This window comes from Callorhinus ursinus, unplaced genomic scaffold, assembly GCF_003265705.2.
Source record: "Callorhinus ursinus isolate GAN/ISIS: 27379988/994484 unplaced genomic scaffold, GSC_fseal_2.0 scaffold12, whole genome shotgun sequence".
In the NCBI taxonomy this organism is placed as follows: Eukaryota; Metazoa; Chordata; class Mammalia; order Carnivora; family Otariidae; genus Callorhinus; species Callorhinus ursinus.
The window spans coordinates 47,504,360-47,525,774 of NW_027397074.1; the positions used below are offsets into that span (position 1 = coordinate 47,504,360).

General features: G+C 40.2%; 1 protein-coding gene and 1 long non-coding RNA gene across 6 annotated transcripts in view; one reads left to right on the forward strand and one right to left on the reverse strand.

Annotated features, from left to right (window-relative positions):
- Positions 1-223: 223 nt before the first annotated feature.
- On the forward strand, positions 224-19,730 carry LOC141373884 (uncharacterized). Of its 2 annotated transcripts, XR_012380279.1 has the most exons (4): positions 224-2,363; positions 8,365-8,470; positions 12,608-16,163; positions 16,262-19,730. It is a non-coding gene; the product is annotated as an uncharacterized lncRNA (long non-coding RNA). The 2 variants fall into 2 exon arrangements; XR_012380278.1 differs by having other exon boundaries at positions 12,608-19,730.
- The window catches only part of KBTBD2 (kelch repeat and BTB domain containing 2), a 49,518-nt gene continuing 42,270 nt past the window's right edge, over positions 14,168-21,415 (reverse strand). For all 4 annotated transcript variants that reach the window (XM_073899043.1, XM_073899044.1, XM_025873110.2 and 1 more), the window contains 2 exons: positions 19,562-19,727; positions 14,168-16,903 (listed from right to left, as the gene is read on the reverse strand). In XM_073899043.1, the coding sequence (XP_073755144.1) occupies positions 15,368-16,903; positions 19,562-19,727 (1,702 nt within the window). In that variant the 3' untranslated portion in view covers positions 14,168-15,367. The remainder of the gene's footprint in view (positions 16,904-19,561; positions 19,728-21,415) is intronic.

The window sequence follows — 21,415 nt, forward strand, 5'->3', positions numbered from 1 at the left end:
AAAGTTTTAACAGATAAAGATGAATGAGTATTTCTTTGTGTCACCCACTTTATAGTTATTTAAAGTCACAGGGGCAGCAGGACTAGAATTTTTAAATCTTACATGTTTTCCCACCTTTGAAGTATGTTTTTCCATTAGTGACAGCTCCATTTTAAGACTCAAAGTTTAAAACATTTTTATTCTGAGTGCCATTAATTCCACTCCCTTGAGCAACCAAAAGTTGGTGAGACTACAGGACTAAGGAAAAGAGAGTGAAGAGGAGGAAATCCCCTAAGTGGCAGATAAAGGAAGGAAAAAAAGTACAGTTGAGCCCTGAACAAAGTAGGGATTAGGGGCACTTACCTCCCCCCCCATGCAGTCAAAAATTTGTGTGTAACTTTTAACTCCCCCAAAACTTTACTTATAGCCTACTGTTGACCACTAGCCTTACCGATAATGTAAACAGTCGATCAATGTATGTTTTGTAAGTTATATATATTGTGTACGTAGAATAAAGTAAGCTAGGGAAAAGAAAATGTTATTAAGAAAATCATAAGGAAGAGAAAATACATTACAGTTCGTTACTATATCAAAAAACTCCCATGTATAAGTAGACCCACACAATTCAAACTCATGTTGTTCAAGGGTCAACTTACTCTCCGGTGGGAAACTGTTCAAAGTCTCAGTTGAATGATGAGTAAGGCCGCTCTGACTGGTCACCTTCCTGCAGCACTTGTCTATTTCTTCCTTCCTTTGTGAGGTGTGCCAGGCTCCCACACTCCAGAAGAGTTCTTTTCTGAGTGTGTTTGAACGTTAAGCTAACACTTGTTTCATTTGCTTTGAAAGAAATGCCCTTTTAAGCCTGGGCGGCTCAGTCCGTTAAGTGTCCGCCCCTTGATCTCAGGGTTGTGAGTTCAAGCCCCGCACTGGGCTCCACGCTGGGTGTGGAGTCTACTTTAAAAAAAAAAAAAAAACAACCCATCTAAGAAACAGAATCAGTCATTAAAGCTGGAGTGAACATTTTTATGGCCCTGTACCTTAGTTAAGAGAGCATCTAACTCATTTTGAATGGACTTAATCTTATCCTAAAGCTGGTCAACATTCGATTCCTAAGGGTTTATATCAAAGAAATAATCCACAAGGGGGGGGGGGAAAGCATGTGTATGGAGTTCTGTGTCTTTATAACAAATAACGAAAACTTGAGAACAACAAACAGGACTGCCGTGATACTGAAGTGCAGGACTAGTAACTCTGATGCTCACTGTTACGTTAGATAGCTCTTAGTCACTGAAAAGTGGGGTAATGCGGAGAAGAGGAAAATACAGAGAAAAAAACAGAAACGTATCCAAAGACAGGTGGTTCATGGGGGCGGGGGGCGGGGGTACGAAGCCGACTTGCTTCCCTCTGCATTTCTTCTTCTTCCTTTGTGTGTCTTCTCTCAGTTTCTCCCACTCCGGTGTGAGAAGTTGGCTACTGTATTGGAGGGAGGGGACAATCCAAGCACAAATGGAGGTCGAGAAGACACTGCCTGTGAGTAGAAGCCTCTTGCGCCCTGAACACGTCTCCGTCGCCATTCCTACTGTTCTGGGGCTAACGATCTAGTGGTAGAATGGACAGTGAGGGTGGGAGTCCTCGCACGTAGTAGGCACTAGATGACTACTGTAACATGAACAAGACCCTCCTTCCCGGTGCCAGGCTCTGTGGTTACAGCTTACTGAGCACAGTGTAACTGATGCACTGAAAGAGCAAAAGGAACTAAGGAAGCAAAATAAAGCAGTGCTTTCAACTATTTCTATTTTACAAAGTGCTTGTGAAACTGTAAAGGGTATTTAGTACCACAGAAAGTAGGCCAAGGGTAAGAAAAACTCTCCATACCCAAGAGAATTCAGCTGACCAAATTAAGTCTGATCCAGAATAAACAGTTCTCATCTGGAAATCTAGCAGTTCCAGAAAGTACCGTCCAAGTAGGAAAAGGCCCACGATTCTGGTCTGTGTAATTATGTAACCCTTGAGGAGGTGGGAAGCAGGGCCAACGTGCTGGGGGACACGGGGAGAATTCTCGAGCCTCAGAGAAGAGGACTGTGCTGCTGAGAAGCCAGGCTCACATGCCCTTTCTCATGAACTTGACCAACCTCGGCCATTTTTCCCCCTGCTTACCCAGTGTCCAAAACCTACAACAGGATTTCTATTGTCGAATGCCTACGACAGAAATAACTTTCAAACAGTCATGTGAATAACACTGCACGTGAAGAGTTCACTTGAAACGAAACCGAAGCTCAGCTTCAGTGGTCAAGACCATCCGTGTTGGTGTTTTATCAGGAAAAGCCTTATCACTGCCCCTTTAAAGATCACTTAAAAACATCAAACAGACTAAATCCCAGATGGTAAGAGGAATTTAAAATATAACCTTCTTTCTCTAACAATTTGTAAAAATCCAGGCTTAAAATTGAAAGCGGGGATTCCAAGAGGTCTGCATACACCGTGTTTACGGCAGCATTTTCCATGATAGCCTAGGGGTAGAAGCAAGCAGTGTCCGGCCACCGACGAATGGAGGAACACCATGTGCGATGTACACACAATGGAGTATTATTCAGCCTTTAAAAGGAAGGAAATTCTGGCATGTCTGCTACATGGATGAACCTCGGAGACATGATGCTAAGTAGAATAAGCCAGTCACAAAAGGACAAATACTGTGTGATTCCGCTTGTGTAACATACCTAGAGTAGTCACAGTCCTAGAGACAGAAAGCAGAAGGGTGCCTGCCAGAGGCTGTGGGGCAGGGGCAGCGGGGAGTTACTGTTGCCTGGGTACAGAGATGCAGTTCTGCAAGATAAAAAGTTCTGGAGATGGGTGGTGCTGATGGTTACACAACGTTGTGAATGTGCAAAAAAACTTTTTTTTAATGCCCTTAGAAAGACCATGGAACCACTGGAAGAGACACTTGGGATCTTCCGAGTTCAGTTCTCTTATCATTTACCTTTTACTATGGCAGATTTCAAATACATAAGTAGTCAGAAGAGTTTAATAAACCTCCTTTTGCAATATGCCAATCTAAATTCATCTTTACCCTCACTTGTTCCCTCCATCCCATAGAATTATTTTTAAAACTTTATATTTGGAAGTAATTTCAAGGATACAGGTAAGTAACAAAAATGAAACAGTAAGGCAAAACCGAACACCTACTACCCTTTACTCAGATTCATCTGTTACTAACATCTTATTTCATTTGCTTTTTTATTAATATGTTCTTTCTCACCTTCTCTCACATACACACATGCGTCTCTCCCAAACACATTTTTTCCACCTACTGGGGGTAAGTTACATATATCCTGGCCCTTTACCTTGAACTACTTCATTGTGTTTTTCCTTAAAATAAGGATAGTCTCTTATATACCATTGAGTACAGTTACCAGTTTAAATTTAACACTGACTCAATTTTATCTCTACACCATTTGTGTCCCAGTTTCTTTTTTTAAGATTTTCTATTTATTTATTTATTTTTAAGATTTTATTTATTTGAGAGAGAGAGAATGAGAGAGAGAGAGCACAAGAGGGAAGAGGGTCAGAGGGAGAAGCAGACTCCCTGCTGAGCAGGGAGCCCAATGCGGGACTTGATCCTGGGACTCCAGGATCATGACCTGAGCCGAAGGCAGTCGCCCAACCAACTGAGCTACCCAGGCGCCCAAAGATTTTTTATTTATTCATGAGAGAGAGGCAGAGGGAGAAGCAGGCTCCCTGTGGAGCAGGGAGCCCGATGTGGGGCTCCATCCCAGGATGCTGGGATCATGACCTGAGCCGAAGGCAGATGCTTAACTGCCTGAGCCCCCAGGAGCCCCTGTATCCCAGTTTTGTCCGTTGTGTTCTTTATAGCATTGCTTTCCCCTCCAGTAGAGGATCCAGGTCAGGGCCAGGTATTATATTCAGTTGTCAGCCTCCATTTCCAGAGCCTTTCTCTTTTATGACACTGATATTTTGGAAATATAAATCCCTCTTCCTTTTTTTAATAAGATGGTCCTCATTGGGGTGTTTGCCTACCATTTTCTTATGATTAGATTCAAAATAGGCATTCTTGCCCAGAGCACTGCCTAGATGATGTGTCCCTCTCGGGGTTTTACATGTGGAGGCATGTGTCTATCTGCCCCTTTTGGTGATGTTGATCTTGATCACTGGTCAGGGGTGTTGCCCAGTTGCATCACCATGCAGTTACTGCTCTGCCTCCTCTCCCCCCCCACCCCCGGCAAATAATCTCTGGAGATGCTTTAAGATCATGCAACTAATCTGCTTATCAAAATTTCCCTTAGATTCAGCATCTGTATTTACTTCCTATTGCTGCATAATACATATGTCAAAACGGACTTGTTTAAAACAAATATTTGTGATCTCAGACAGTGTCTGTGGGTCAGGAAATTGGCTTGGTTGGATGGTTCTGCCTCAGGATCTCTGGTGAGATTACATTTTGTTGTTGGCCAGAAGTTGCCATCATCTGAAGGCTTGCCTGGGGCTGGAGAATCCATTTCCAAAATGGTTCAATCACATGCCTGGCAACTTAGTGCTGTCACTTCCTTGCCACCCGGACCTCTCCCTAGAGTTACTTCTGTGCCCTCATAGCACGGACTGGCTTCCTCTAAAGCAAGTGATCCCGGAGAGAGCAATGCCTTTTGTGACCTACTCTGGGGGGTCATACACTATCACTTCCGCTACAGTCTAATTAGAAATGACTAAGTCCAACCCACATTTCAAGAAAGAATTAAGCTCCAACTTTAAGTACCAACTTTAGAAGCAAGAATATCAAAGAATTTGTGGACATCACAGCATCCATTGATGAATCTTGCCTGATTCAACTCTTACTCTGACGGCTGCAAAATACTGGTTTTCCAACTACCCTGTATTATTTTTGAAGCAAACCCTGGCATTATATTTAATATGTAAATATTTAAGATGTATCTCTAAAAGATAAATGTTTTAATGTTATAAGCTGGTAACAGTGTTATCAAGCAGCAAATCAGTATTTAAATTTCCATTTGTCTCATGAATGCCATATTTTTATTGGGATTCAATTCACATGCCATAAAATTCACCCATTTAAAGTATACAATTCAGTGGCTTATAGTATTTTCACAGAGTTGCATGATCATCATCACTATCTTAATTCCATCACCCCAAATAGAAACCCTGTATCCATTAGCAGTCACTTCCCATTTCCCACTCAGCCTGTGGATTCACCTATTATGGACATTTTGTATAAATGGAATAATACTATATGGCCTTTTCTGTCTGACTTCCTTCACTTAGCATAAAGTTTTTAAGACTGATCCATGTTATAGCATGAAATAACTTTGTTTTTTTTTTTTTTTTTAAGTAGGCTCCACACCCAATGTGGAGCCCAAAGCAGGGCTTGAACTCACGACCCTGAGATTAAGACCTAAACTGAAATCAAGAGTCGGATGCTTAACCAACTAAGTCACCCAGGTGCCCCTACGTTTTTTGTTTGTTTGTTTGTTTTTTTTTTGCTGAATACTAGTGTATGGATATACCACATTTTATTTACCCACTTTTTGGCTATTATAAATAATGTTGCTATGAACATTGTGTACAAGTTTTTGTGTGAAGCCATATTTATTTTTTGTTTGAATCAGGACCAAAGTAAAGTCTACACATTGCTATTGGCAGATAAATCTTTTAAGTTTCTATTATAGGTTCCTCCTTTCACAACTTTATATATTTTTTTCAATTTGTTAAGCAATTTGAGTCATTTGTCCTGCAGTTTTCCAAAATCTGGATTTAGTTGATTGCATCCTCTTGGCATAATTTAACATGTTCTTCTAACATCTGTACTTTCATAAACTGGTACTTATGTGTAGAAACTTGATCAGATTCAGTCTTGATGGAAAGGGGTAAGGTGACTATAGGTAGGCTGTTATCCTACCAACCTAATTGTCTTTTTTTTTTTATATATTAGCAGCCATTGATAATCATTGCCCAGGTCCATTTTGGCATAAAATGTAATGATAGTCCCATGCTGTCATTTCTTACCTATGGAATCTGATATAAAGAAAACATTTGCCCTCAATTCCTTTATTGCTGCATGATTCAGTTTGTATGTAAAAGGAAGGATAAAATGCTTCAATTTTTCCCTTTGTTTTATCCTCTAATAATGATCAACTATTTGTGGGTTTTGAAAATGAATTGGTAGATTAAACATATTTAATATATTCCACTGGAGTGCGGTTTTTTGTTTTTTTGTTTTACATAATAGTTCTATTTTTTAAAATGCCACGTTTTATCAGGAACACATGAATAGATTCTTTGACTTTCATTATTATTAGATGATTAATGGTATTTCTCTTTTGATATGAAGTCATTTTAGGGTTTAATAATTCAAATATGGGTATACTTTTTCCAAATAAAGTAAGACAAAATGTTTGAAAATATTCATGCTAATGTTTTAATTTCTGAAGATAAAGAGGTTAAATATTTAGTAGACCATTTAGTAGGAAAAAAGCACTGACCTCTAGTGGAATCCCCTAGGAGGTTCAGTAGATTAAGGGTAAAATAGGTTTCTTTATGTACCAATAGGCAGCTGACATCCTCACAGAGAGGAATTTTTTTTTTTTTTAAGATTTTGAGAGAGAGAGTCGGGGGGGGGGGGGGGAGCAGGCTCACGCAGGACTCAATCCCAGGACCCTGGGACCATGACCCGAGCCGAAGGCAGACGTTTAGCTGAGTGAGCCACCCAGGTGTCCCAGAGGAATATTTTGAACACAGAAGATACAGGACACAACATGTGGTTGGTATTGGAAAAATGTCTGCTTTCAAATACATGTATTAATGTTTGCGTTTTACTGCCACCCCCTCCCAAATAATGCTACTGGTACAGTGATAAAAGGCCAAGAAAATTAACCACGATAAGTGAAGGGGAAATGTGTTACGATTCAGAAGCTTTAATTTTCAAAAACTTAACGTTTATCTTCCTCTTACTGGAGTTATTCTTACTGTTGTTGCTCACATTGTCCTCTCTTTGGCCAGTGGTTTTTTGTTTGTTTGTTTTTTTTAGGAAATTCTGTGGCCCCTGGCTCTCCCTACAAGCCAGATGGGGGGTGGCGGGGCGAGGGGCTGGTTGCAGGGAGCCTGGGTGCTGACTCAGCGCCTCCCGCAGGCAGTTTGTGCCCCGCACCTTCCCTCAGGCATCTGCCCTTCCGGCCTGTGGGATGAGGCCTGCCCTACGCAAACGGTCATATTCCTGTGGCCTGCAGTCCCCAGCACTGTGCCGTTGAGGAGGAGGTTTGCGTGGTGAATGGTGGCAGACCCCAAATGCCCCTGCTGTCCTGCTGGACCCTCGGGGCCTTTCCAGCAATCCTGAATCCGAGGTGTTTCCCTTCCTGTGGAGCCGCCATCAGGCCCGGCCAGTGATTCCTGTTGGTTACTTGGTTCCCAAGTCTTTTGACATGACTGCAGCATTCTTCGATAGCTTCCTGGATAGCAGGTGTAAGGTGTTTCTAGCTTCCTTCATACATTTCTTGCCCCTTATCTAGAATCAGCCTTTTCTCCAAGAATCTTTGCTTCTGTTTAGTAGGAAATATAACCTCAAAACTACAGTCCAGGGGCGAATCGGATGCTCACTGCCATGATTGGTAGTTGTTTGCAGGCCTATTCAGCAGAAAGGAGGAAAATTTGGTTTATTTGAGATGTGTTGTGAGTACATACAAATACTTGCACTGCAAACTCAGGCCACAAGGATTTTGCTTTCCTTCTATTGTACATCTGTATTTCCTCTCTCCCATGCAGAGAATCCCAGTTGTAAAGAGATTCTAGTAATACCAAACCAGATTATTACTCATTTACTTTAGCACATGGTATGTACACAGCAGTCTCAGGATGCTAATACTAACACTACCACTGATAGATAATGTGACTAACGACCTGTAAAGATTTTTATTTATTTTTTAATTTTTTTATTATGTTAATCACCATACATTACATCATTAGTTTCTGATGTAGTGTTCCATGATTCATTGTTTGTGCATAACACCCAGTGCTCCATGCAGAACGTGCCCTCTTTAATACCCATCACCAGGCTAACCCATCCCCCCACCCCCCTCCCCTCTAGAACCCTCAGTTTTTTTCAGAGTCCATCGTCTCTCATGGTTCATCTCCCCCTCCGACTTACTCCCCTTGATTTTTATTTACTTTTTTTTTTTAAAGATTTTATTTATTTATTCATGAGAGACAGAGAGAGAGAGGCAGAGGGAGAAGCAGGCTCCCAAGGAGCAGGGGGCCCGATGCGGGACCCGATCCCAGGACTCCGGGATCATGACCTGAGCCGAAGGCAGACGCTCAACCATCTGAGCCACCCAGGCGCCCAATTTTTATTTACTTTTAATGTAGGCTCTACACCCAGCATGGAGCCCGACCTGGGCCTTGAAATCAAAACCCTGAGATCAAGACCTGAACTGACATCAAGGTTCAGACGGTTACCCACTGAGCCACTCAGGTACCCCAAAGACTTTTTCCTTAGGGTTTATTCCACTAGGGATGCATAAATTACTGTTTTAAGAGGTACTTTTTGTGTGCTTATGCCACCCGCTGGATACTAATTTAGACTCATTAGCTTCATCCTCAAGTTTTTAAATTTAATTTTGTTTTATAATTATGTAACATATTTACCTAGTTCTAAAGTCAAATTTACCAAACTAGATATAGTCAAAGAAGACTTTTAATTTTTGTTCCTTGTTTTGTTCCTTCCTTTTCCCTCTAGTTAACCATTTAAAAATGTTTATAATTTATCTTTCTGCTTTAAACACATAAGCAGATACAGATAAAATAGGATTTTTTTTACCACACACACATTCTCCATCTTTTTAATCTGGAGATCTGTATGGATTTGACATTATTTAACCAATCCTCTTCTGGTAGACATTTGGGTTGTTCCTGGTCTTTTTGCTGTTGCAAATAATGTTGTAAGGGATAACAGCCTTGTGCATATTTACATTTAAAAAATATTTTTTGCCAGTTTGGTTTTGGGAGAGATCGTTAGATATGGGATTGCTAGTCAAAAGGATTAGTAATTTTACCAGTGTTGCCGAATTCCCACCAACCACAATGGTAATTTGCAGGACCATTAGCAATGTATGAGTGTGTGTGTTTCTCCACGAACAGTATGTCAAACTTATGGATTGTTGCCAATTTAATATATGAGAAATAGTATCTCAGTGTTAGTTTTATCTTTGTGTTTTGCTTAACATGAATGAGGTAAGCATGTTTTTATATCGTTAGCCATTTCTTTTCCTGTTCATTGTTTATCTCACAGGATTAATTTCCTATAGAGTCCTTGGTCTTTTTAAATTTTCTAAATTGTTTTTTTTAAAGATTTTATTTGTCAGAGAGAGAGAGCACAAGCAGGGGGAGTGGCAGGCAGAGGGAGAAGCAGGTTCTCCTCTGAGCAAGGAGCCCAAGGTGGGGCTCCATCCCTGAACCCTGGGATCATGACCTGAGCCGAAGGCAGACGCTTAACTGACCGAGCCACCCAGGCATCCCCCTAAATATATATTTTTTTAAATTTAAAAAATTTTGGGCTGCCTGGATGGCTCGGTCGGTTAAGCATCTGCCTTCAGCTGAGGTCATGATTTCAGAGTCCTGGGATTGAGTCCCACATCAGGCTCCCTGCTCAGTGGGGAGTCTGCTTCTCCCTCTTCCAATGACCCTCCCCCCCCACTCATGTTCTCCAATAAATAAAATCTTTTTAAAAAGTTGACCATGAACATATGAAAATATATTTCTGGGTTCTGTTATATTCTGTGTCCTCATGTGGTACCACACTGTCTTCATTATAGTACAGTTTTGAATTTAAGATTTTAACTAATCTCTACACCCAATGTGGGGCTCGAACCTACAACTCTGAGATCAATATTCACATACCCTATCAACTGAGCCAGCCAGGCACACCTGAGATTTTTTGGGTAAGTGTTCTAACTTTATTCTTTTTGTAAAAATGGTTTTGGCTATTGCAGGCCATTTGCTTTTCTGGAAAAATTTTAAAATCAGCTCTTCAGTTTCTGTGAGAGAAAAAAGGTGTACTGGTATTTTGATAGGGATTGCACTGAATCTGTAGATCAATTTGGAGAGAATTGACATCTTAACATTGATTCTTTCAATCCATGAACATGCTCTCTCCATTTTAGGTCTTTTTGAATCTCAGCAATGTTGTGTAGTTATCAGTGTGTGTCTTATACACACCTTTTGTTAAATTTATTCCTAATTTTGTTACGTCATTAATTTTTATAGTTGATAGTACATAAAATACAGCTGATTTTTATGTATTGATCTTGTAACCTTGCTTAATGATACTTGCTACATTATTCTAATTGGTTTCATTCTAAGCTGTATGCCTTTTCCATTTCTTGCCTTATTGCCTTGACTAGTACAATTCCACGTAGAAGTGATGAAAGCAGGCATCCTTGTCTAGTTCCTGATCTTTTTTTTTTTTAAGTTTGTTTTATTTATTTATTTATTTATTTATTTATTTATTTATTTGACAGAGAGAGACACAGCGAGAGAGGGAACCAACACAAGTAGGGGGAGTGGGGGAGGGAGAAGCAGGCTTCCTGCAGAGCAGGGAGCAGAGAGCCCCATGCGGGGCTCGATCCCAGGACCCCGGGATCATGACCTGAGCCGAAGGCAGATGCCCAATGACTGAGCCACCCAGGCGCCCCTAGTTCCTGATCTTAGGGGTAAAGTTTTCAGTCTTTCACCATTAAGTATATTAGCTCTGCCTTTTTCATAGATGCTCTTTATCAGATTGAGCAAATTTCCTTCTCTAATTTGCTGAGTTTTCATCGTAAATGGATATTGGATTTTATCAAATAATTTTTGTGTCTCCTGAGATGATATGATTCTTCTCCTTTATTCTGCTAATATGGTTATATTATATGATTTTCAGATGTAAAACCAACCTTTCATTCCTGGGATAACACCTACTTGGTCAAATCCTTTTTATATGTTGGTGTTTTCTTTTTTTTTTTAAATGCCAGCTCATTTGATGTTAATTTATTTGATAAACCCTTTCTCTGTAGTGTCAGAGATACTCCACTAATTACAATTCCAAAATAGGGGCCTGAATTCAAATTCCCTTTGTGCCTGTACACTCTTCCGTAGAGATTGTATTTTGTGTAAGCCCTTGCCCTCACAGCAGCAGTGAAGACAATCAAAACAAGTAACTATAAGAGTTTGAGGAGTGTTAGACAATATTGGGTACAAACTGTGATTTAAATAAAGGGAACCCAAGGTAGAATTTTTTAAGCCACCAGAGGAAATTACTTGACATGTAAATAGAATTTAGCCAGGGTTACCATAGCACTCACCATCCAAACAGGAACATTTTTTTTTTTAAAGATTTTATTTATTTATTTGAGAGAGAGAGAATGAGAGATAGCACAAGAGGGAAGAGGGTCAGAGGGAGAAGCAGACTCCCTGCTGAGCAGGGAGCCCGATGTGGGACTCGATCCCGGGACTCCAGGATCATGACCTGAGCTGAAGGCAGGCACTTAACCAACTGAGCCACCCAGGTGCCCATTAAACAGGAACATTTTTAAAAGTCAAAGGGAAAACAAGTATAAAATAGGATGTATGGTCTCCTTAGATCTAATTAGATCTAATCAAAGGAGAGGAGCGTTTTAGGCAGATAAAAACATATCTGAAAGAGGACTTGGTCTATTAAAATAACTAAAAATCTCCATTTAGTGAGTTTGTAAATTGTAAAGAAGAAAAGGAAGCCAGAAAAGTAAGGAGAAATCAGGTTTTTTTTTTAAAGATTTTATTTTTATTTGACACAGAGAGACACAGCGAGGGAGGGAACACAAGCAGGGGGAGTGGGAGAGTTCTCGGAGAAGCAGGCTTCCCCCCGAGCAGGGAGCCCAATGTGGGGCTCGATCCCACGACCCCAGGATCATGACCTGAGCCGAAGGCAGTCGCTTAACCAACTGAGCCACCCAGGCACCCAGGAGAAACCAGATTCTAAAAGCCCTGTGAATCAGAAAGGACCTTGGACTCCCATTCCAAGGACAATAAAAGTTCTAAGCAAAAGCATGACATAATTGTTGTAAAAAGATTACGTTGATTGCAGTGTGAGCAAAAAAGGGTATCAGTAGAGATGATTTAGCGGGGAAATGGAGAGTTGGGTATGGGTTTTTGGAGTCATGAGATGTTCTCTGATAGTGTGACTGCATGACTATGAATATAAAGACCACTGAATTGTTTGGTATGTGAATTACAGCTCAAGAAAGGTATTTTTTGTTTTAAGGAGATTTAGGAAATTAAGTTCTCCAGGTGAGATGATAGGGGCTCTGGATTAATGTTAGAAAGGAGGAGGAGTTCAAGAGATATTTAAGATAATCTGTAAGGCCTTGTGACTCAGGGTATGGAGGTGAGGGAGAGGGGAAAAATCAAAGTAACTTCCAAGATTCTGGCTTAAGCTGCAGGATGGATGATGGTGCTGTTTACTGACAGAACCTGAACCAGACACGTGTGAGATGGGGGTGGGGAAGGTCTTAAGACATGTTGAATCTGAGATAACGTTGAGACATTTAAGTTGGATTATCTGTTTTGGACTGTGTCCCCTCACCTCACTCCCCAGATTCATTTGCTGAAACTCTCATCTCAGTGTGATGGTATTGGGAAGTAATTCGGTCATGAGGATGGAGCCCTCAGGATCTCGAGTATCCTTCTAAGAGGAGGCCAGAGAGCTTGCTCGATCTTTTTCTGTCACATGAGGATACAAGCAGCCGGCCGCCTACATAGCCCAGGAGAGGGTCTCACCAGAACGCAACCATGCTGGCAAGCTGATCTCGACTTCCAGTCTTCAGAACTGTGAGAAACAAATTTCTGTTCTTTATGATAAAGCCACCTAGTCAGTGGCACGTTGTTTTAGCGACCCAAGCTAAGATAACATCCAAGTCTGGCTCTCAGGTGAAGGTCTAGACCAAACGAAATCAATTTAAGTCATTGAAGTAAACAGCATGGCATGTGAATACAAGATCAAGATTTAAGCTTAGAGGTGAAATCATCATCTGAGTAAAGACCCCAGAGGTAGGGGAAAAAACCAGGGGAGCGTAATGTCACAAGTCCAGTTTAGAGTCTTTCAAATGAAGTGTTCAGCAGTGTAACGTACTATTATATCAAGACAAGTGAAGTGGATTCTGAACTTAAAAGTTGCAGTGGAGTGATAATGGCAGAAACCAATCTCACATGGGTTCATTGGTAAATGTTGAGATGCGGTTTGTCAGACAGTTCAGGCAAGGAATTAGCTTTTAAAGGGGAAAAGAAGGGGTTGAGGAGAAAAATACTATTTAAAAAAAAAAAAGGTTTGGTCATATCTAAAGAAAGGAAAAGACCCATTTAGAGAAGTTGAAGATGGTGACTAAAGATGTGTGAGAAGGCACTCTCTTGGGCACAGGTAAGAGGTGGCTATCAGGGAAGCATTCATTTAAAAACTCCAAGTAATCTTAAATACAGAAAGACAGCCATGGGCAGCATAGGGACAAAAAGACCATTTTGAGTAGAGCGGTGGCACAGGCAAAGACAGCAAAGTACAGCAAAAGCCTGACTGGTAAAGTTTGTAGGAAAATAATATAAGGCTGGAAAAGTAATTTAAAGTCAAATTACAGAGAGCCTTAAATGTGCTAAAGAATTTGGGACTTTCTTCAGTAGGCAGTGAGAGGCAGTTGAAGTGTGTGAACTTGAAGTGTGTGAACATGACTAAGACGTGCTCTAGGAAGGCTGGCAAACCAGAAGGAAATGCCTACCGAAATCCTTAGTTAAGGCCTAACCCAACGGCTCTCAATGGGACTGCACAAAAGAACCACCTGTAGTGCTTTGAAAGACACTTGATGGGTGCACCCACCAGAAATTGTGGTTCATTTTGTCTGGGATGAGGCTCAGGCATTTCAAAGTATTCCAGAGGATCTTAATCCGGGACTAGGGTTGAAAGGCATTGTCTCTTCTGTGCAGTTGATGTTATGTTGATACAGTAAGGCTCAAATCAGACGGTAATAAAGGAAAGCCAAATATATATATATATATATATGTATGTATGTATGTCACATTCTGGGGAAAAAAACAAACACCTGTAACAAGCTAAACTGACCCAGTAAAATTAAAAAAGCACACCATTACACCATCCCCATCACAAAAGAAAAACAGATAATATATACAATTTATTTAATAAATTAATGTCATTCAAAATACAGTGCCAGAACATTATGCAGTTGAACATGCTAGTAATGTTGGTCATGAAGCACCTGTGCTCATGTTAGATGGGCGGCGCCCCGCTACTGCTAGTGGTTCCTGGGATTAATGCCAGAGCAGCACTAATGATCTGCTCGTGTGCACGGCTAGTGCCGAGAATTCCTGAACAGTTCACCTTCCTACTCCTACCCCCACACGCACACAACAGGTTAAAAAACAAAACCGAAAAAAACACACCCTGACAGCTAATGGATATCTATACACAATCACTCTACAGTAATGCTTGTTATTAAATTAAGATGTAATGACCTGGTTAACCCACTCTAAATCTTTACGATGGAGAAATACAACAGCAGCAGGTAGTTATATGCATGAGCCAATGTTAATGTAATACAGAAAGTGGAGGCATTTACGGATTAAAGCTCCACACAGACCCGCACAACAAGGGACCAGCAATTCTCATTGCAAGCCCAGCAACGTAAGTCCACACCTGGTAAATGACCAGCTGATTGGAAGACCTGTATTCTAGATAGACAAGTATAAGTTCGTGAAGAGAGAACACATGCACCTAATAGTACAGTTAGACTGATCCTGCAGTCATAGCTTTCCCTGTGCAATACCATAAAATGGAAGATCTTCCTCAACTAGAGTATAGGATTTTGACAACATTTCTATACCAACATGGACACTAGTGTTAAGTGCAGCTGAATTAATTACACTGAAAAAAACCATATTCCAGGACTTCGGAACAGAAGCACGGGAATGAGATACATATACTAAAATAACCTCGGCACAATTTGCGATATACCACACTAGGAACAGGAAACTACTTTTAATAAGTGAACTTTTTGAACTGTACATAACACAGGGCTAACAATGTTATTAGATAATCCAGATTCTTATGCTCTCATGATACACGTAAAAGTTTCTCAATTATCAGATAATCTATTTCATATTATGGAAGCATATCTTTCTGTAAGACTCACTGATATATATTATACTGATGCAAATATTAAGTAGGGCATAAAAATAAAATTTATCAAAGATAGACTTTTATGTACTCATATTTAGTCCTCTCATAGCCTCTCTTGTTTAAGCAAAGAAAATGACGAAGCACATAAACCAGGCGTGCACTCCCTCAACTCGCCGACTAGACAGGTGGTAGTGCAACCATTTCTCCATCCAGTTCAAACTCCTCCGTCCCATCCGGTGAAAAAAGGTAAGTTGGTGGTTTCCATGGAGACTCTTCAAGGCAGGATGGATAAAGTTTCCCCACAGTGCACCGAAAATCTCTCCCTAAGTCCCACAGTACACGTTCAGATATGTGCTGCCGCAGAGACCATCGGTCAAGTTCCAGATCATACTGGTAGGTGACATATTTCGCTCTCTCGTTTAAGTGGGTTTCTCGCATAAACACACACAGAGAATTTGAGATCACAACAGCTCTAACACAGGGATCTGAGTACCTCTTGGCAGGGATGTTGGCCGCCATTTTCCACTCATTTTTATTCACGTCATAAATCTCCACAGTTACCGAAGACCCGTCTACAGTGCCAGAGGGGAGTCTTATGCCAGAATTGGTAGCAATGTGCAACCCTCCAATATAGAAAATTTTATCACCAAAAGCCGCAGCCGAAGCAAAAGACCTGCTGGTCTGTCTCATGGCCATTTCTACCCATGAGTCAGACCTGGGAAAATAACAGTACATGAGGTTCAGTGTCATCACATAAATGCAGTCGTGAACCACAACTGCCGCGCTCCACTGCCAAGCACAAGGCAGAGGGCTTACCATTGTCCACTCATCCTTCTCAGTGTCGTATCTTTCCACGGTCCTCCGGTTAAGTTCGCCACCTACACTGTCTCCTCCAATTGCATAGATATAGCCCTCACAGCAAACCAAAGATGGCTTTATGCGGACAAAAAGCATCGGGGTCTTTGGAAACCAGGTATTTTGCTGTGCATCAAACCAGTAAAAGCAATTCACAGTTCTGAAGGCAGTCTGAAGTTTGCTTGTTTTACTGTGATTCGTTTTTGTGTTTTTCAGAGGAACCTGACCCCCTGCTATATAGATGTCATTATCGGGAGTTACAACAGTCCCAACCTTATGCAAATCGGCTGGTGGGCTGCACAGCTTGTAAACTTTTTCTGCTTGGGGGCTGTAACAGACAGAAGAGTAAAGACTACAAGGATTTTCTGAAGATGCTTCAATGAAAATCATCATCTCCTCTTTAGTCATTCCAAGTCTTGGTTTGAAAAACTTGGGCATAGACTTATACAGACCTTGAACCACGACAGACTTGTCATTGGGCGGCAGGCCTTGAAACCAAGCTCTCTGTGTTACTTCGGAAAGTGCATCAATTCGGATTTGGCTAAGAACTGAAGACAAATACTGGGACCGTGATTCTGTGTTGTACTCTAGCCACAGCATAGCAGCTTCGCGAACCGTCTCCTCCTTTTCAACATTTAAATTGTCACTACTGAGGATGTCTATCAGTAGGTCATGTGACAGCTGCATGAACGCTTCCTGGTGATACACAGCAGTGAACTTGTGCTCTACCATTCTTTTAGCACTCTGCTTTAATTCCTCACAACTGAACAGATCCGCAAAACTCAACAATCGCACGCAGTTCTCTGCGTTTATTTTTTTAATTAAGTATTCTCGACAGCGTTGCAATACATCTTCTACCTAAAATGGGGGGGAAGGGGGAAAGGTTGATAAAGACAAATTTTACTTTTATGTAAAATACAAGTAGTATTAATCAGATCCCCATCCTATAGTTTCTATTTTTAGATATGTATGCTTGGGCAAAGGGAGTGCCTTCCAGTAATAATAAAATTAGAAGACTATGCATAGTTTTGCATATCTACTACTTGTCCAGTGGCCTACTTAGGTGCCCTATTTAGGAGCTAATACTGTAACATTAAATAGGCTCTTAAAAATAAATGGTCTTGGGCGCCTGGCTGGCTCAGTTGGTTAAGCGACTGCCTTCGGCTCAGGTCATGATCCTGGAGTCCCGGGATCAAGTCCCACATCGGGCTCCCTGCTCAGCAGGGAGTCTGCTTCTCCCTCTGACCCTCTTCCCTCTTGTGCTATCTCATTCTCTCTCTCAAATAAGTAAATAAAATCTTAAGAAAATGGTCTTAAAGGAAAAATATGGAAATTTATGCATAAGTTCTATACTTTTCTAGGCTTTAAAAATATGTAATTGAAAAAAACGGAAACAATGTAAATCATAGTACATAAATGATTATAAAAAAATTTTTTTTAAGATTTTATTTATTTGACAGAGACACAGTGAGAGAGGGAACACAAGCAGGGGGAGTGGGAGAGGGAGAAGCAGGCCTCCCACGGAGCAGGGAGCCTGATGCAGGGCTTGATCCCAGGACCCTGGGATCATGACCTGAGCCGAAAGCAGACGCTTAACGACTGAGCCACCCAGGTGCCCCCTATCATTATAAATTTTTTATCATAAATGATTACTGTTGAGTAGCTGTTATCTGGTTTTCTCAACATCGACAAGACAGTACTATTAAACAAGAAAACCAGGTACAATGACTACTTATGTGCCTTTCTTTAGACAAGTAATGTCACCAGGGGAATAAATACATTTATATGCAGTTATAAATTACCTACATTTAAATGACCCACCTTAGCCATTCTGTTTCCTAGATTTTTAATTCTTAGGAAAAGTAGATCTCGGCTGAAATCAGAAGTGCTCCCTACTCTACTTATTCAACACCACAGGAAACTAACTAGAAGCAGTTTACAGTGAGAAGTCAGGGTGCTTAGACTGGATGGTCAGTAAGTAGACATCCTTAGGCAGCTTCACTTCTCTAAGCCTCAGCTTTCTCTTGTATACAATGGGGAGATCCTTACTGAGGATTATAATAAGGATCAGATGGTATCCATATATCTGTAGACATAAAGCATTACACTTAACCTAAATAACATATGAGAATAGTATCGGACATATAAAAACATTTATCATTTTCAGTGCTTAATAAGGAAAATCATGTTGGTAGTCACAAAAAGCCTGGCTTGTCATCCCAGGCTTGTCAGGACAGCCCAGTCCAAGGGAGTCCTGTTTTGCATTTGGTAAGTATATGCATACAGAGTTCATTAACACGGTAGGAAAAGAGTTCTAAGGAAGAGTATCACTATTTATAGTAATAAAGTACTCTGGAATCCAAATTTCTTAAAATTCCTCAATTTTTTAAGCAATTCTAAAAAATACCTGCTTTGAGTTTCTGGCTCTAAAAAAAGATACTGAAAACTTAAACTACGGAAAGACAGTGCATACTGTAGGCATTTCCTCCTTTCAGGTTTGGATTTAAGTTATGAATGCCTTTAATTCTAAAGCACCAGGAAGCTACTATGGCCCTCAATTTCCCCATAGTTGTAGGTACAGTAGGATACTGTATAATTTTATAGGGAAAGAGAGTACAGAATAAAAGGAAGCAAGCTATATAAAGCATGGACTGAGTTCTGATTACCAGAATTTTACCCAGGTGTTGGCATTCAGTGTCATTCATACTCAATGCAGCACACATTTATGAAGCACCTTAACTAGGTATCATGACCTGTTCTCCCCAAATATAACCTTTAGTCTCAAGGTTCTCCCCTCAGAGAAATTTTGTTTCTGAAATACACATTGTTATTTCAAAACAAGAGAAAGGAATGAGGAAAATATTTTTTATATTCCTCTTAAAATTTTCTTTAAATGGTGAGGGGAAAATAGAGTAAAATAGTTTATCTGTAAATGGATCAATGATCACTTTTTTAAATAGTTCTTAATATTAGTAGCTCAATATGGTCACATGGCTCTTATAAAGTTTGATAATTTCCATAAGAATCTTTAAATTTTTTGTGAAAAGTAATACCATCAAATATTAATACATCTCAGGCTCTAGCAAAAAAACAAAACTGAAGCACTTAAATTTAACAAACACTTTTAAAAATTACTTTTACTTGAAATCCAAATTCTCAGGTATATTAGAATATGAAACCAGTATGAAATTTTCACCCATCTTTTAATTAAGTTCCCATGATAAAACTAGTTTACTGACTGATCAAATCCTATTGTTTTTCTTATACATTATTTTTAAATTTATTTAAGGAATCTTTACACCAACATGGGGCCTGAACCCAGGACCCCAACATCAAGAGCTGCCCGTGCTTCCAACTGAGCCAGCCAGGCGCCCTCCCCTGTACATTTTAAGAAGAGAAAACTTACCTTCTAAGTTTTGCAATAAGAAAATTATATAGATGTAAGACAACACTGATGAAACCATGTCTCTTGAAACAATAAAGCAGTTTATGTATATAACAGGAAAAGCTACTTACCTGCAGGAAGCAAGCGGTTTCATAAAGCTGTTCGACAGTGCTGTCATTTATTGCCAAGTTACCCGTGTATGCATAAGCTATTATTATCTGTAAGGTGGCTGCATCCACATTCCTCAGGTGCACGTGTGTCTGTTTGCTTTCACTGAGTCCACTCATGAACATGGCCCTACCAGAGAGAGAGAAAAAACAAAGCTTATGGGTTTAGTGTAAAACCAACGTAGACCTAAGAAGGAAAACTAGACAACATGGATGTTTATTTAGAGGATTTGCTGAAGAACATGTTATAGGGAAAGCTTTTGAGGGAGACAACAAAAAAGCATAATTCAGTGCCAGAGATATACCAAACTATTCCATTATGCCATTCTGAGTGAAAACATCAAAAATCCATCACTCTTGGGGGGTGTGGTGGTGGTAAGAGAAAGGAACATCTATGTAATACATAGAAACTTCCCAAATAAAATGCCACTGATGTTTGACCAAAAAAAAAAAAAAAATCATTACTCTTTATAGTCATACAATACTATTCAGCCATAAAAAGGAACTAAGTATTGATGCGTACTACAGCACAGATGAACCTCCAAAACATGCTCAGTGAAAGAAGCCAGAAACAAAAGACCACATATTATAGGATTCCATCTGTATGAAATTTCCCCCCCAAAAAGCAAATATAGAGACAGAAGAGAGATCAGAAGCTACCCAGGACTGTGGGTAAGAATGGTGTCTGTAAAAGGGCACAAAGGTGAATGAAATGTTTCAAATTAGATAGAGATGGTTATGCATCTCTGTAAATATACTAAAATTCACTTAATTATACATTTAAGATGGGTGGATTTAGTGATATGTAAATTGTAACTCTATAAAGGTGTTAAAAATGTCATTCGCTCAAATGATTTCCTAAAACTATACAGGGTAATTTCCTAAAAGTCTATTACATGCCAAAAAAGGCAACTGGTGTACAGAATACAAAGTAGAACACCCATATACAGGTGAGAGACGAAAAAACAATGCAAAGAATATTACTGCGTGCATACAAGAGAAAGATCTGTATGTGATCAAAAGTGGGTATCACAACAGCACTAGCTTAGGCCCCTCTAGGACAAGATGAGGAAAGCCATCAACAGGGATCAACTAGGGAATCAGGGCAGAACATGACCATTTTTTCCAGGGCATAAGGGCTCATACAGGAGACCGAAAAGATGAGTGGCAGTCAGATCACAGAGGCTCTGAAAGAGACCTAGGAGTCTGAGCTTTTTCTTATGGTGCAGAACACTGAAGGGTTTGTGTATGGATTTATCAGCATGATAAAATGTATTCTAGGATGACTACTCTACTGACAGACCTCAAGGGCCAAAGGCTGGAGATAGGAAAACAGACTATGAGTCTACTGCAATAATCTACAGCAGGAATAGCAACAACCTGCCCCAGGGCGGCAGAAATGGATACAAAAGCTATCACAATGAATCAAGATCTGGTGATTTTCTGAACATAGGAAATGGAAGAGAGTAGAGAGGGAAATAAAGCCACATTGTTTATTCTCAAGTTAAGTGCCTGAAAAAATACTGCTAGTCATTGAGAGAAAGTAAGGTCAAGGAACTGCAAGGTCAAGTTAATCCCGGAAAAAGAGGGAGTTAAATTTTGGATATATTTAAGACAAGAAAATAATAAAGTATTTAATATTACTGAAACTCTAGAGAAGGTCAAGCGTTAATACAATAGGCTATGAATTATTTACAAAGTGACATGTTACAGCTGAATAAGTTATCTGAGGGGGACTAAAAAACTCAAAAATGCACCCAGAATCCCAGTGACCAACCTGAGGCAAAGTTCAGTTAGAATAAAAAAAGAAAAAAAGTA